At 41.1% G+C, this 15725-nt stretch overlaps 2 protein-coding genes across 4 annotated transcripts in view; one reads left to right on the top strand and one right to left on the bottom strand.

Annotated features, from left to right (window-relative positions):
- glmna (glomulin, FKBP associated protein a) overlaps positions 1-7371 on the top strand; it is an 8400-nt gene extending 1029 nt beyond the window's left edge. Inside the window, exons 2-18 of one of the 2 annotated variants that reach the window (XM_005721010.2) lie at positions 604-726; positions 810-923; positions 1019-1127; positions 3327-3615; positions 3749-3848; positions 3959-4140; positions 4303-4356; positions 4520-4550; positions 4990-5079; positions 5173-5214; positions 5371-5444; positions 5531-5615; positions 5709-5818; positions 6368-6431; positions 6553-6688; positions 6913-6983; positions 7082-7371. In XM_005721010.2, the coding sequence (XP_005721067.1) occupies positions 604-726; positions 810-923; positions 1019-1127; positions 3327-3615; positions 3749-3848; positions 3959-4140; positions 4303-4356; positions 4520-4550; positions 4990-5079; positions 5173-5214; positions 5371-5444; positions 5531-5615; positions 5709-5818; positions 6368-6431; positions 6553-6688; positions 6913-6983; positions 7082-7171 (1764 nt within the window). In that variant the 3' untranslated portion in view covers positions 7172-7371. Of the gene's footprint in view, positions 1-600; positions 727-809; positions 924-1018; positions 1128-3326; positions 3616-3748; positions 3849-3958; positions 4141-4302; positions 4357-4519; positions 4551-4989; positions 5080-5172; positions 5215-5370; positions 5445-5530; positions 5616-5708; positions 5819-6367; positions 6432-6552; positions 6689-6912; positions 6984-7081 lie in introns of both variants that reach the window. The other variant, XM_013912588.1, reaches the window with a different exon arrangement.
- An 851-nt stretch (positions 7372-8222) lies between these two features.
- Positions 8223-15483, bottom strand: cdc7 (cell division cycle 7 homolog (S. cerevisiae)). Of its 2 annotated transcripts, none has more exons than XM_013912578.1 (12): positions 15257-15483; positions 14934-15021; positions 14141-14227; positions 13900-14035; positions 13004-13097; positions 12687-12829; positions 12116-12449; positions 11824-11931; positions 10723-10880; positions 10376-10458; positions 9904-10053; positions 8223-9099 (listed from the first exon to the last, which is right to left on the bottom strand). In XM_013912578.1, the coding sequence occupies exons 2-12, from the start codon at positions 15019-15021 to the stop codon at positions 8645-8647; spliced, it is 1836 nt and encodes a 611-aa protein (XP_013768032.1). In that variant the 5' UTR covers positions 15257-15483; the 3' UTR covers positions 8223-8644. The 2 variants fall into 2 exon arrangements, with proteins under 2 accessions (XP_013768032.1, XP_005721061.1); XM_005721004.1 differs by having other exon boundaries at positions 12386-12449.
- Positions 15484-15725: the final 242 nt, after the last annotated feature.

Below are 15725 nucleotides of genomic sequence, written 5' to 3'. Positions count from 1 at the left end.
TAATGAAAAGTTGTATTTTGAATTTCCCCTCTTTGTCTTTTCTCTAAATTACATTTCACATGTAAACCATCTCACTTTAAACCCTCCTTTTCTCCCTGTCTGTTTCCCTGACTTAATTCCTTTGGCTTCTGCCTCTCGTCTCTTCTCCGAGTTGTCTACTTTTACACGTGCTCTGAGTAAAGGATTTGATTGCCTGAGTAGAGTTGCGTTGAGTGAGTTAAGCACGCCATTGGTCTATGTACTTCCATTCAATGGCTTTGTTGTCTATGTACTGCCATACAGCAGCAGTGTATAAATGCTCAGTTAGTGAAGACGGGAATAGAGGAGAAATCTTCAGTGGATCATGGGAAGTCCCTCAGCAGCCTGAGGTAGCAGCAAAACTAAGGGATGGTTCAGGGTCACCTGATCTAACTGTAAACTTTATCAAAAAGCCTAATCTTAAAAGCAGAGGGGGTGACTGTGTTCTGAACCCAAACCAGAGTGTAATATGCCAGGATTGTGTCTTTGAGATATTTGATAGAATATAATATTTAATAAGTAACTGTTTAAAATGTCTGTTTTCTCTATTTTTACCCACTTGTTTGTCTCTTTTTCATGCAGCAGGCTCTTCCAGACGACAGCTACACCACCGAGGATCACAACATCTTCACGGTTGCTGGGCAGACGTGTATCGAGGAGGGAAACAGCGCGCAGGTCCTCAGTATTGTGCTGGATGAAAAGAATCAGGTAACGTTTCTCAAAGTTGACACCAATCGCTGCTTCTCAGGTTTGTCACACACTCATCTGTGTAACTGTCTTCATCTGTGCAGGAGATTGTGAGATGCATGGGTTGGAACCTGCTGCCTCCGCTGATCCAGGTCCTGCTGAAGAAAGAAGACAAGAATCTTCCTCAGTGTCTGGCCATTTTTAACCACCTGCTGGAGGTCAGTGGTCAGGAGTGGACTTAAGATAAAACATCACTGATGAAAACTGGATGAATGTGGCATTGTAAGGGTGATCTTTGTGGTTGTTTTTGCAGACGTGCAGACCGAAAGAGCTGCTGATCGGCCTGTTGGAGCAGCTGGAGCAGGATGATCCTGATACAATAGCAGAGAGTCTCCATCTGCTCTTGAAGCCTTTACAGAAAGGTAAAGAATCTTTTTAGTCATCTTTTAGTCATCATGCTACTCTTCTTACTGGTTTTCTTCTTGTCTTACATACAGTCAGCTCCATAAATATTGGGACATCGACACAATTCTAACATTTTTGGCTCTGTATACCACCACTATGGATTCCAAATGAAACGAATAAGATGTGCTTTAACTGCAGACTCTCAGCTTTCATTTGAGGGTATTTACATCCAAATCAGGTGAACAGTGTAGGAATTACGACAGTTTGCATAAGTGCCTCCCACTTGTTAAGGGACCAAAAGTAATGGGACAATTGGCTTCTCAGCTGTTCCATGGCCAGGTGTGTGTTATTCCCTCATTATCCCAATTACAATGAGCAGATAAAAGCTCCAGAGTTCCTTTCAAGTGTGCTATTTGCCTTTGCAACCTGTTGCTGTCAACTGCCAAGAAGAGATCCAAAGAGCTGTCGCTATCAGTGAAGCAAGCCATCATTAGGCTGAAAAAAACAAAACAAACCCATCGGAGAGATAGCAAAAACATTAGGCGTGGCCAAAACAACTGTTTGGAACATTCTCAAAAAGAAGGAATGCACCGGTGAGCTCAGCGGTGTTCTGGGAATCCATCCTACCTACAAACCATCCTACCCGTTGTTTTTGCGCATGCGCACAACACGAAATGAAGTGCCAAACCATCCTACCTTTTTGAATGTGACCTACAAGTATACTTTAACAGCTAAAATTTAGTGGCAAATTGTCCTACCTTTGTTAATCTGAGCTAGAAGCATACTTTAACGGCTAAAATGAAGTGGCAAATCATTTTTCCTTTGTTAATAAGAGCTAGAGGCATACTCTGACAGGTAAAATGAAGTGGCAAGCCGTCCTGGCTTTATAATTATGAGCTAGAAACTTACTCTGATGGGCAAAGGTAAGTGGCAAACCGTCATACCCACTTAAATTTGTGCTGGAATTACTCTGTGACAGCAGAAATTTGGATAAACTACTTACGGTAGGACGTTTTGCCAAAGTAGGATGCTTTGTCAGAACACCGGAAGACGGAAAACAACTATAGTGGATGACCGAAGGATCCTTTCCCTGGTGAAGAAAACACCCTTCACAACAGTTGGCCAGATCAAGAACACTCTCAAAGTCAAAAATCAAGAGAAGACTCCACCATTGTGAATACAGAGGGTTCACCGCAAGATGTAAACCAATGGTGAGCCCCAAAAACAGGAAAGCCAGATTAGAGTTTGCCAAACGACATCTAAAAAAAGCCTTCACACTTCTGGAACAACATCCTATGGATAGATGAGACCGAGATCGATTTGTACCAGAGTTATGGGAAGAGAGGAGTATAGAGAAGGAAAGGAAGTGCTCATGATCCTAAGCATACCACCTCATCTGTGAAGCATGGTGCTGCAAGTGTCATGGCATGGGCATGTATGGCTGCCAGTGGAGCTGGTTCTCTTGTATTTATTGATGATGTGACTGCTGACAAAAGCAGTACAATGAATTCTGAAGTGTTTCGGGCAGTATTATCTGCTCATATATTCACCCAAGTGATTCAGAACTCATTAGACGGCGCTTCACAGTGCAGATGGACAATGACCCAAAGCATACTGCAAAAGCAGAGTTTTTGAAGGGAAAGAAGTGGACTGTTTTGCAATGGCCAAGTCAATCACCTGACCTGAATCCTACTGAGCATGCATTTCACTTGCCGAAGACAAAACTGAAGGGAAAATGCCCCAAGAACAAGCAGGAACTGAAGACGGTTGCATTGGAGGCCTGGCAGAGCATCACCAGGGATGAAACCCAGCCTCTGGTGATGTCTATGTGTTCCAGACTTCAGGCTGTGATTGACTGCAAAGGATTTGCAACCAAGTATTAAAAAGTGAAAGTTTGATTTATGGTTCTTATCCTGTCCCCTTACTTTTAGTCCGTTAACAAGTGGGAGGCACTTATGCAAACTGTTGTAATTTCTACACCGTTCACCTGATTTGGATGTAAATACCCTCAAATAAAAGCTGACAGTCTGCAGTTAAAGCACATCTTGTTTGTTTCATTTGGAATCCATTATGGTGGTGTATAGAGCCAAAAATGTTAGAATTGTGTCGATGTCCCAATATTTATGGAGCTGACTGTATATGTTGCATATTGCTGTTTGGGTGCTTTTTCTTGCTATTATTATTGTGATGTATTCTCTTTTTCTCGCTTCGAACAGTGCTCGTGCGCCTGGGCGGCCGTAAGGCGTCATCCTTGGGCATGGCGCTGTCGTCCGTGCTGGACCAGGTGGCCAAACTGCCTCTCCCTCACACCAAGGAGCAAGAGGAGGATGACGTCTTTTCGTTTTGCCGGTGCTGCACTGACATGATAGATTTCGTCAGACCTTTTGTTCAAGAAGTCAGGCATAACCTGCTGAATAATGAGATGCAGAGCGAGACTGCAAACAGGACTGTGGGCAGACAGGGGAAGGATAAAGAGGATGAGCTGCGGACAGAACTTCTGAAGTTGTGAGTGGAAAAAAAATGCGTTTTCCAGCTCAGACTCACGTTTGATAGTCCGACATAATGTCATAGAAAGGCGCTGCAGGGTTCTTGAAAACTGATGATGCTGAGGCTTCCTTTTTGTTTGTCTCCTCTTGAGCTGTATGAAGAGTCTGAGTCATCCTCTGTTGGAAGTACACCTCAAGGATCCTGACACGCTGGCTCTGTCCCCCCTCAGGACTTTTGCCACCGAGATTTTGGTAAACCCATTTTTCAAACGTGTAAATGGTGTCATTGCTGGTTTCTAATATGTCATCGGTTCGTCACGTACTTGCATATCGTGGTAATCGTGGTTTTCTGTGTCCTGCAGAACATCCTCGGTTCTATCGGGGAGTCCCTCAGCAGTCTCGTGCACCAGCCTCTTTTGAAGAGAAAGCAGGTTCCCGGCTTTCTCGAGGAGGAGGTGCGTTATCCTAAAGAGTCTTTGGCCAGCTTGGCTCATCTGGTGTTTGTCCATCACCTGGCTGCAGACACCTTCCCCACTGTTTTCAGGTATTTTGAAAACATATTTTTCTCCTGGGATGCACAATGTGGGATTATTCACACTTGGCTTGAAATGAATCTGTACTTGGGTGTTTCAGTAGTTCTACATTAACAAATACTGAAACATTTAAATAATGTTAATGCTCCCAACACTCCGTATTCTCTCTGCAGTCCCGTGTTCAGTCTTCGATGTAACATCGAGCACGTCTCTGTCCTCCTGTCCAGGTAACATGACATAATAATGTGTCGTGTTATAATCTTTGTTAGCGTTTTACAAAAGCTGTAAAATATGAATATGCACATTATACACACATATATAACACACACATATACCATAAGTGTCCACTTCAATGATCAACCTGTAATCAGTGATATCTATCTTTTATAGAACTGAGGAGTCCAAGCTTCAGAAAGGACTGGTAGGTGACATTTTTACTTATTTATTAGTTATTTATTACATAAATTATAATGACCTTAATCATCCAGGAGTCAATACGTGACTCCTGGATTTAATCCTATATATTTCCATGGTGCTATTTTAATTAAACACAACATGTTTAAAAGCTTATGAAAAGTTTTTCTTATGGTTTGATATGTACGGTCATCATCTTGGATGCTCATATTCAACATGGCCAAGTTTTCAAATAATGAGGTTAGCATTTGGAGAGGCTTTAGACTCTAAAACTTGAGGTTCCCCACATTTTTTTCTTATAATAGCCAATCAGAAGAAGCCAAAGAAGAAAAAGAATGAGGCTGTAAGGGTCGTTACCTGCCAGTGTAAATGGTCACTGTGTTACTTAAATCTTCTTCTGCACATTAAAAGCAGTCATCAGTGTATGATGGATGTGCATCACACAGGAGCTGTATGAGAAAAGTCTGGTGCGAGTCGAGGACGGCAGTCTGCGTGCCGACCTGCTGGAGATTAAAACCTTCCTCACAGTCCCTCAGGTGAATGCAGTCGCTTCATTATAGACCTGTTGGGTCTACTGTTGTGTTTTGTGTGCGTCATATAATGTTATTAATGTCAGTGTTTAATTTCAGAACTTAATAAAGGTCATGACGATATGTCCAAAGCATGAACTGGTAAGTTTTTAATCAATTTTGATGTGTTTAAAATCTAATGTCAGATCATTTGGTTTGAAATCGGCTTTCATTTGTGTCACCTTCATCTCGTTTTTGGTACCTAGAATGAAACTTATCTTGGGACTCAATTTTGACGATACTTCTTTTTGTCTTCAGAGAACTAAAGGACTGAAGGTTTTCCAGCTGAGCATTGATAAGTTCAACACTGAAGCCAAGTACAGATTCTTCCAGTGAGCTCCACCTTTCTTCCCTGAAAATTAATCAGAAATGTGTCTTTTCCACTTCCCATTGCAAGCGACCTGTGTCCTTGTTTCAGGTACATGTTGAAGACGAGTAACCACTCAGGAGTTGAAGGCTACATCATTAAAAATATCAAGAATCAGATAGACATTGCCCTGCAGGTGAAGATGTACATTAAAGGAAAAAATGGCAGTGTGGGCCATGTTTAAAATTTCTTGGGGGACCTAAAAGAATCTTTATCGCTCTGTCTCCAGCCAGGTAACAGTAACGTCTGGTTTGAAGGCATTCAGCTCATGCCTCTGCTGCGTAAGGTTTTTATTCTTCCAGATGGCCCAGAGACTGACCTCCTGCAGTACCTGGACAGGTCTGTGCACACACACTAATGCGGGTCACAGGAGTGTGACAGCCAGCCCCAACACGCACTGTTAAAAAGGATCATACACAGTTTAAAAGAAAGTATTACATTGTTTCATTTTGTTTCTTCCTGAGAAAATATGAGATGTTTAAATTTAATTGGACACTTCTGTGTAATCAAGAGGAATTTTATAAGTCTTTTTCTCGATAAGATTTTAAAAAACAAACATCCTTTGGTGCTTTTTATATTAAATTGTGCAATAAGTATAAACAAAGTAGTATTGCTGTTGATTTTATAGTTTTTAAAAAAGGCCAGTAAAATATACTCACTGGTCACTTATTAAATGCACTTAAGTTGCTGCCATGTGATTGACTGATTAGATATTTGAATTAATGAGCAGTTGAATCGGTGTGGCTGGTTGAGTGTACGTGTCGCCCTGATCAGAAGTCATTATTTAACAACAAAATCTCGGACTTTATGGACGAGAGTAGTTGAAAGTTTTGGAAATGACTGGAAGGTAGATTAAGAAATAGCGCATGTGTGTGTTGATCTCTACAGAGTCATGGAGTCTCTAAATCTGCTGCGTTACCTGGTCATCAGAGACAAAGTGACAGAGAACCAGGTGAGTGCACTGTTGAGCTGAAAACACCAAAAATTACATTTTAAAACTAGCTGTTCACCTTCATGATGGCCTATAAGGGTATATAAGCTTTCTCTATCTGTGCTTTCTGATGCTGCTGAAGACCGGCATCTGGACAGAACTGTATAAAGTAGAAGATGTGTTCATGAAGCCTCTTCGTGTTGGTGTGAACATGTCCAGGGCCCACTATGAAAGAGAGCTGCAGAACACAATGGAGGCCAAGAAGAGCAAGGCTAAAGGTCAGATCAGCAACACTTACTTTAATTTCCAGTTTTTTAGTACAACATAGAGACTCTATGCATGTACAGCAGGGCTTCTATTTTGTAGGTAGCTTGGCTTCATTTTTCTCAGGCTTCTTTTGTACTCGTCCCAACTCAAACGACTTCTTAATGGCACTTTTCAACATGTAGCATCATCAAAAGTGTTCAGAGGAGGCTTTCTGACAGCATTTGTTTCTTCACAGAAGAGTCTGTACTTTCTGTGTCTGTTGGTGGTGAGGAGCTGCCCAGCATGACACCAGAGTCACAGATTCAGGTGAGTAACACAGTCAGATATCAGATCACGTATTTATGCGTGTGGGCATTAAGAAAGCACTGTGATGTTCCTGACTGCATTTTCATTGGTCCTGCCAGGCTCTGCACTCTGCCCTGCACACGTTTGACATGATTGAGAGCGTGTTGGCACGGATAGAGGAACTCATCGAGGTGAAGGACAACCTGTAACCACACAAGCTCATCATCTCAAACAGAAAACTGTTACTTGTTTCAAAACAAAGTGCTAGTGCACTGCTGGTCTCTTTGTTTTACAGTGTAATTATAAAATGTTGCATACATTGTCAATTAGAAGTTTAAAAAAAAAGAAAAAAGGCAAGTTTGTATCAGCTCTGTAATAAACTTTCAAACTTTTGTACTTGCAGGTTAAATCAAGTGTTTTCATTTTTGGTGAAAGTGTAAAAGTTGTGGTTTGGTAAAAATAATTTGTAACCTTTGGAAGTTTCAGTTTCTCCTGCCGTCACAAAAATATCTCAAGTTCATGCAGCCTGTGTTGCCCAGAACACTCTAGCACAAAGAGATGCTATAGGTTATAAAGGTAAAAACAAAAAAAGACTCAAAAGTAGCTCACAAAACGATACATAAGTTTACAAAGTGCAAAAGGGTAAACAAACTTAAAGTAATGAAATGTATCCCATGTAACAGAATTGTTTAAAATTAAGTCTATAGAATTTAGATTTAAGCAGTGATTCAAAGGAAGTCTGGCTCTGTGTGCTCGATCTTCTCAGGTAGGTCATTCCAGATGTGAGGGGGCCTGAAAAAGCAAAATCACCTACAGATTTAAATTCTTGCCTTTAGCACAGCCTGAAGGGTCCAACCCGAGGCTGTGAGCAGGCACACGTGGGGTCAGAGGTTTTGCTACGTACATCGAGGCCACAGGCGCGTTTTGACGAGAGAGCGCAACTTTTCATTAATGCCAGAGAAGAGAGCAGCAATAGTCCAATCTTGAGAAAATAATTCCTTTCATTCATTCAACCATTTTTAAAAAACTTTGCAAAATTTGGTGATATTAGCAATTCATAAGCAAGTTATTTCACTACAACCCATATTTTTACCCCAGGTTACTACAAAAAATAAATAAATGCTGAACTGTTTTCTTGGGTCCAGGTAACAAAAAGTGGAAAATAAATTCCTTCTAAATGAATATAACCATGTAACCTGAATGAGAGACGTCATTTTGTTTTTGCCTTTATTATTAACCTGAACTGGGAAAAACTGGCACTTCAGTGTTTTCCATAAATAAACCAAACTCAGACATGCACACACTAATGAAACAGAATTTCACACATTCACAGGATACAGATATGCACCTTCAAATTAAAAGCCTTTATGGCAGTGATAACTGTAAACAAAATATGGATTATTCCCTCTTTAAAAGGTCAAGAGTTATAGCAATATCTGCAATGTTTCCACCATTTTAAAATGCCCTTCTTCACAGTTCTTTAGACTACATCATAGCTGCTGTGAATATAAGAAATCTTTACTTTGAGGTGCACCGTGTCAACCACGAAGCCGAAGGGGGGAAACTGCAGCACATTACAAGGAGTGAACGTTTTCTCTCATGCTCACGTGCCTTTTCTGCACCTGAACCACAGCCTAGGACATCATAGTTTTACTGGTTCCTGGTGCTCTCACAGCACAGTCTCACAGGTCTTTGAACAGCGGGTGTTGAAGAGCCTGAGCAGCTGTGATCCTGGTGGAAGGGTTCAGATCCAGCAGCTTATCCAGCAGGTCGTAAGCCTCATCGGGAACTCTGTCCCAGCCACGCTCATCCTCCTCCTCTCCCATCTTTTCCTGTTTTGGAAGGCGAGTTGCGGTGTCATTACCACCTGAATGTTTGTGCTTGTTCGTGTGACTACACAAGAGTTCTGCAGGAGTTTCATCTGCTTCCTTTTTGTGTGGTTTGAGTGTTCTTTCAGTGGGACGGTGTGTGGGCGTATCATCTTGGATCTTGTGATGATAAGTGTCAGTGGAATCTGCCGTAGCCTCAGGAAGTGGTGTGACTTTGTTATCTGGCGAAGGCCTCAATCCTCTGAGCGTCTCACACAGGGTCCTGAGGTCCTGTCGAGGGAGCTCCCGACTGCACACCACCGCTTTACCTGAGTCAGATTCAAGCCCATAAAAATAAGATCACTCTGTACAGAGGTTTTTTACAACCCTGTTTCTGAAAATGTGACACTAAAATGTAAATGAAAACGGAACACAGTGATTTGTGAATCTTTTTCTTCCCATCTCAGGACCTAATAAAAACAATAATTCTATACTGTGTGAAATATATTTTTAAAAATAGTCGAGCTAAAAAGGTCATCCTAGATTCTCAGTCTTTCTGCGGTATGGAGATTATCCAGAACATCTCTGAAATGTTTTGGAACATCTGCATACGTCTTTTTCAGGGAAGGTCCTGCTGAACCTCTTTTAGGATTCATTTCAGCAGCACGGCTCCAGGTGTTAAACTAAGATGTTTACAGGCCAGAGCTGTCACCCCCGAATGCATTTGGAGCATCATGAAATCAAAAATACAACAAAGGAAGCCATGAATTCTTAAATCCTAAATCACGTGAGAGAAGGAAAGCATTTCACTGCACCCCCTGGTCTGATCAGGTTACAGAGTTTGCTACAAGACCTTTGAAGAAGCATGGAGCTGGCCTCAAATTTAAAACAACACAAAAAGTTTCATGTGTTGTTCTGCACCATTTTCAGTTCACTATACTTGATTTTTTTTTCATGTTTATATTTATGCAGTGCATTAACTCTGAAAACTGTGCTGCAGAATATTGTTCCACTGCAGAATTATAGTGACTCTATTGGTGATGAACTGCCTGCAGGATTAGTCACTGCAGTCTTGCAGGTGCAGTGAGGATCTGCGTTCTGCAGAAGACCCAGAAGAAGACATTTATACGCACCGAACGACTTGGCAGCCTTGATGGTCTCTCTGGAGCCTCGTAGGGTCATGATCTGAACGAGCGCAATCATGTCATCGGTGGCCTTAAAGAACGGGTAACGGCCACTGAGCAGTGAGAGCAGGATCACACCAGCTGACCACACGTCTATGGCTGCAGTGCAGGGTGACAGGACAGGGGAGGGTGCAAGAGTGCAGATTAGTAAGAATAAAAAAAGAGAACATCCCAAATTTGCTATTTTTAGGCAATTTTTGGAAAACCTGCCTGGCTCATATGACAGGAAATGTTACCAAGCATGAGAAAACAGATTTTGTTTTTTTTAATACTAGAGAGCATCTCTGAGCATGCAGCACCTTAAATCACGTTCAACAAACCACATCAAAGCAGATGGGCTAAAGCAGCAGTGTGGTAGATACATATATTTATTTTCTTTGCTTTTAAACATGTATTATAAATAATGACTTGAGACACCCACCCGTGCCTTGGTTGGGACACTTTGTGAGGACTTCTGGTGCTCTAAACCCTGGAGTTCCTGCCCGGGGCGCCACCTGCGACTTTCTGCAGTCACAAACAAGGACAGGAACGAGGTATTAGAAGTGACACAAAACAGAAACTAACAAGTCTTCGTTTAGTGGAAGTGGATTGGAACGAGAATTTAGTTTTAATAATAAATAATTTTTGTTCTTGTACAGCTGACACAAGCACCATTAAATCATATTTCATATAAATGAAAGAAATCATATAAATGTTTCACTGTCTAGAATAATGCCCAAAACATGTGCAAGGTAAACAGGAGGTGCAGGAGGATGTTTTGTTAGTTACCTGGACAAGCAGACGTTGCAGACCCGATCAGTGAAGTAGCAGTTACAGGTTAGACCTCGCTGTACGGGTCTCTGACTGCTGCTCTGGGTCCTGACAGGCAGGGTGGCTGAAGAGTACTTACGGCTGGCTGCGTCCTCTGTTTTACTTGGTTTTACCAGCTAAAGAGTAATGATGATTCAATTTTTAATGTCACCTCCAAAACACTCAAGGTCACCTTATATCACTTAATAATATATAATAAGACCCAGCAGGAAAAGTTGCAGCAGGGAACACAGTGTAGCTCAGTATGGGGTTTGATAGCACCTAATGCTATCAAACTGAATAAGCTTATATAAAAAAGTAATTTTATTTCTGTTAAGCAGTCCTACATGTGAACGTGAGAGACAAGAGTTGCAGAGCTTTGTCACAGCATAAGAGAAGCCTCTAAAAACCCATCTTGTCCATGCTGATGAAAGCTAATGACAGTAAATCTGTTGATGAGCCACAGGGAGTGGGAGGGAATGAAAGTCTGGAGGTCAGCGACATATGCAGTGCAAAGACTACAAAAAGCTTTCAGTGTTAATATTTTAAAGGTAATTAGTTGCAGTACAGGGAGGAAAAATAGCAAGGTTTAGGATTAGGATGGCTGTGTCATGTTCAGTGTGAACTGCATAACTGTAGATGAGCTGAATATGTTTTTTGGTGATGCACACCATGCTGAGCTATGGAAAGCTTTCAGCCAATAGCTCTTTCGGAATCACCCTGGTGGTGCAAATATACCATTTATGTCTCTCATAATGCGCTATTGTCGTTATCGTTTTCTTCCATCACTTCATAGTAAAACAATTTATTTTTGTAACAGGCTACAATTTAAATGTTTTTCTTTGCTAAATTGTCTTTTATGTGTAGACAAAACACTGGTTCATCCCTTTAGTTTAGTCCCTTTTCTATGCTTGGATCAAAGGTCAGTGTTGAGTGGATTAACAAACAAAAAAATGTTCCTCTTAAAATGCTTGGGTCTGGCCAATGTCCAAAGAAAAACTTTTCTTGCAAGAAAATCTAAAGACATGAGCAGCAGCTCAAGACTTTTGCACAGTACTGTAGTTTTCCCCCATTGCTTACCTCTGTCCTAATGGCAGCGTGTTTGGTGTTGGAGAGAGCTGGTGTGCAGCTGTTCAGGTCCCTCTCTCCAAACACAGTTCGTGGTGCTTTGCGTAGCTCTATCAAATCCTAAAGAAAACCAACATGGACGATGACATAAGCAAAACATAAACAATGATGTTATAAACATCCAACCATAACCATACTTCAGTCTTGTGCAACACAGTGAAGTGTAATTAGAGTAAATTTTATCACTGGACAGAAACACCTAATGAAGATAAAAAATGATGGTAAATAAAATAAGTGCAGACACCTTTGTGTGCTTTGTGCGAGAGGTGGTCACAGTGGTGGTAGCAGAATGTGCTTTTTTAATCAGTGCTTTTCGAGAGGTTGAAGAAGCTGTGGTGGTGGAGGAAGATGCGGAGGAATTTGTTGGGTGTATTTGCTGCCGTGCAGGCAGTGGAAGAGAGGTGGAGACTGTTGTGGTTTTTGAAGAGAGTTTAGGTGGTGCTTTGCTCCGCTGTGCAGCCACTTGTTTCCCTGTGGACCCTCCACCTTTCTGTGATGGTCTCTTTCTCACCACCTTCAATAGCTCAATCTGGGTGTCAGCTGTACCCTGTGCCAGGCCGAAATCCACCAGTGCGTACCTGTGCATACAGTTACACAAAAAAACAAAACACAAAAGCCAAAATGTAATAAAGTGTATGTGGAATTTATTAGTGTAATTTACTTTTTAACATACATTCTAATCTTATAGCTGAGTGATGCTCCAGCACTGTATCAATATAGACAACACATAGCATCAGATCATGAGCACTACATCAGAATATTAGCATTAGAATTGACAACAGATAAAACATTACAAATGTTCTGCAGCTACTTACATTTTGCTTTTTCTGTTGTAGAGGAAATTGTTTGGTTTGATGTCTCGATGAATTATGCCAAACTGGTGGATGTGTTTCAGAGCCTTTAACAGGTGGTAGATGTACAGGCGGACCTCTTCAAAAGTTAGCGACCCAATGATGTCCTGGTGAATATGTTTAGTTTCAATCAGAAGTTTTAAAAGACATTTTTAAGCAACGTCAACATAATCAGGAGAAGAGACTGATTTAGAAGCTCAGATTGTGTCCATTAAAAATAAATAAATCACTTCAGTATAAACACTGCATGTCACTGCAGTAACATACGACAAAGTACCTACCACAATTGCTTGATGGTCCATGTAGGGCATTACAATCACCACATGGTCCTCCTTCCTGAAGCAGTATGTCACTCCCATCACATTCTCTCTGCCTCTGCAAAGTGGATTAAGGGCACAGCTCAGAAGACAGGCGTCATTTCATTATAATGTGTTATGTCTGCAAGAAATGTCAATCTCGGACGTTCACTTCCAAGAATCATTACAGAAGCACTCAACCACAAATGCACACTCATTTATATAAATTGGTGTGCTTTATGCTGCATGTCTTGTCAACCCCAGCCAGCAGTGTACAAACTGCGTAGGTTAAACTGAATCATAAGATGTCACAAATGAGAAACCCACACATCGATTTACCACGGCATAAAAATAAACTTAAAAGCAAGAAATCAAATAAAATTTGGTCTTTTCTGATTTTACATTTTTGGGATACTCGGCTCTTTCACAAACACAGTAATACTAAAAGAAAAGTTAGTTTGGAGATTAATTTGGACTGAGAACCTTCACAGACTTAATTTGGAGGTTTGCTACCAATTCCACATGGAATTATAGGAAAATTAAATAATAATCAAATTGAATCCCCGCATTATCTGTCAAATAATAAAAACATACACTCACCAGCCACTTTATTAGGCACACCTACTTACTCTGCTCTTTATTGAAAATATCTAATCAGCCAATATCATATCAGCAACTCAATGCATTAGGCATGTAAGAAATGCCAAATATGAAAGTGCAACTCAAAGGAACTCTATAATTTAACCAGGTCCAGGTCTTTAAGAAGGATTAGTGACAGTGTATAGTGTTACAGTAACACAAACTAACTTAATAAATAGATGTTGATAGAAAAAACATCAGTGTAATGTCAATAAAATTCTAAGTTACTTCATTGGACTCACCCTGCAACAGTGAGACACTGAAGCTCAGCAGCAATCCGTGTGGGATGGCTTGTTGGGATGAGATGCTTCAGTGCAAACATCTCTCTCCTCCCATCTCGCATCTGCGTCTCACCCAAGTATACTGAGCTGAACGTACCTAATGAAGACGCACAAATGTCATCAGCACTACTCCTTATGAGGTTAGTGAACGGCTAACAATCCTTCTCCCAGCTGTATAAAAACTCCAAAACTGACTACGTACCTGCTCCAATTTTGTCTATAATGCGGAAAACTTTGGCTAGCTGAGGAACAGCTTTGTAAAGAAACTCAATGTCCATCTCCACGTCCGCTGGAAACAAACAAGACAAAAAAATCAACTGTCAGAACACCATTACTAGTGTGGTGTATATGGTCAACACATAGAAAGTAATAGGAATGGGAAGGGAGAGAGATAGAGTATCGATACAGCTGTATAAGCCCGGCTTAATCTCAGGGTGGTGGGTTTGAGCACTGCGTTGGGCGTTCGCATTGAGGGCAGGGATAGCTCAGTAGGTAGAGGCCCCATGATCGGAAGGTCGAGGGTTCAAATCCACTGAACGGCTACCCTGAGGTACCCCTGAGCAAGATACCGTCCCTACGCTGCTCCCCGGGCGCCCACTGCTTCACTGAGTGAATGTGTTAAATGCAGACGGAGATCAGTAACTGTGACACAATTTGGAGTTAAAGAAAAATACTGGCGGCCACACTGCTGCCCCTCAGCCTTCTAGTAGATGCACTTATGGTATTATTTAAAAAAATCCTACAATCTTAAAGTAAGTTTAAAAAGAACAAAGAAAGCAAAATAAATATAAAAAATATGATATGATTGTCTTAAAAATGAATTCTGCCCAGAGTGAGGTTATTAATACTGTGTGCAAACCCTAAGCTACAGTGACAAACTATAGCTGAGCACACAGATTTTAATTGTATATCAGCTATAATATAATAATGTAGTTCCAACATAAGGATGCATTTCTCCTGAAATATTTCTGTCATATCACAGTTGTCCAACTCACGGGAGATTTTCCGTTTCTTGTGACCTCTGTCAGCTTTCATAAGGCATCCGTCTGTGCTGGGCTCAACGCAGGCAGGAGAAAACTCCATCTGAAAACCAGAAAACAGGAACATCGCTAGAGACACTTACAGATGGAGCAAACACTCGTGATTTAAGTTTGATAAACACTTTATTTAAAATATTCTGTAGCTGTACAAGTCCTCGTTACTGTAAATGTCTGCAGTTATAGTTTTTTGAAGAGCGCGGTCCGACTTCCTAGATACCACTAGCATATTGTTAGCTCGCTAACTGCAGCTGCTAGAGCAAAAACACAAAGAAACTTACCGCTTCAGTTGGTTGTAAAGTCCAAAAGTGTCTCAAATTAACGCCTCATAAAGTCACCATACAGCCCCGACCAACATCTCTACCGGTAAAGCATCAATTATAGGTTTATATTCCGCTCTGGCGGTGGCTGAAGAACTTTGTACAGACTTTCGGATCGAGGCGTCTCCGCCAACAACAAACTCCGCGCTAAAAGTGACGTCAACGAAATCTCGCGGTACAGCAGCAGAAATCACGTGACGCTCCAAGCACGCGGACGAGAACGATTTAATTACAGCTGTGATGTATCGCTGCATGACTTATTTAAAGCTAAAACTGCTGCCTGTGAATTACACGTTACACAGCCAAATAACAGTTTAGTGTTTTCTGTTTATTTTCCTTGTTACTCCGTTATGAGTTGTTGCCTCATAAGAATGGCTGTTGACAATTTTGACCAAATTTAAAAAGACTAAAACTAATAACATTTCCTGTA

Source organism: Pundamilia nyererei, unplaced genomic scaffold, assembly GCF_000239375.1.
Source record: "Pundamilia nyererei isolate P.nyererei 1_Seehausen unplaced genomic scaffold, PunNye1.0 scaffold00004, whole genome shotgun sequence".
Lineage (NCBI taxonomy): Eukaryota > Metazoa > Chordata > Actinopteri > Cichliformes > Cichlidae > Pundamilia > Pundamilia nyererei.
This window is presented reverse-complemented; position numbering and strand designations above follow the sequence as displayed.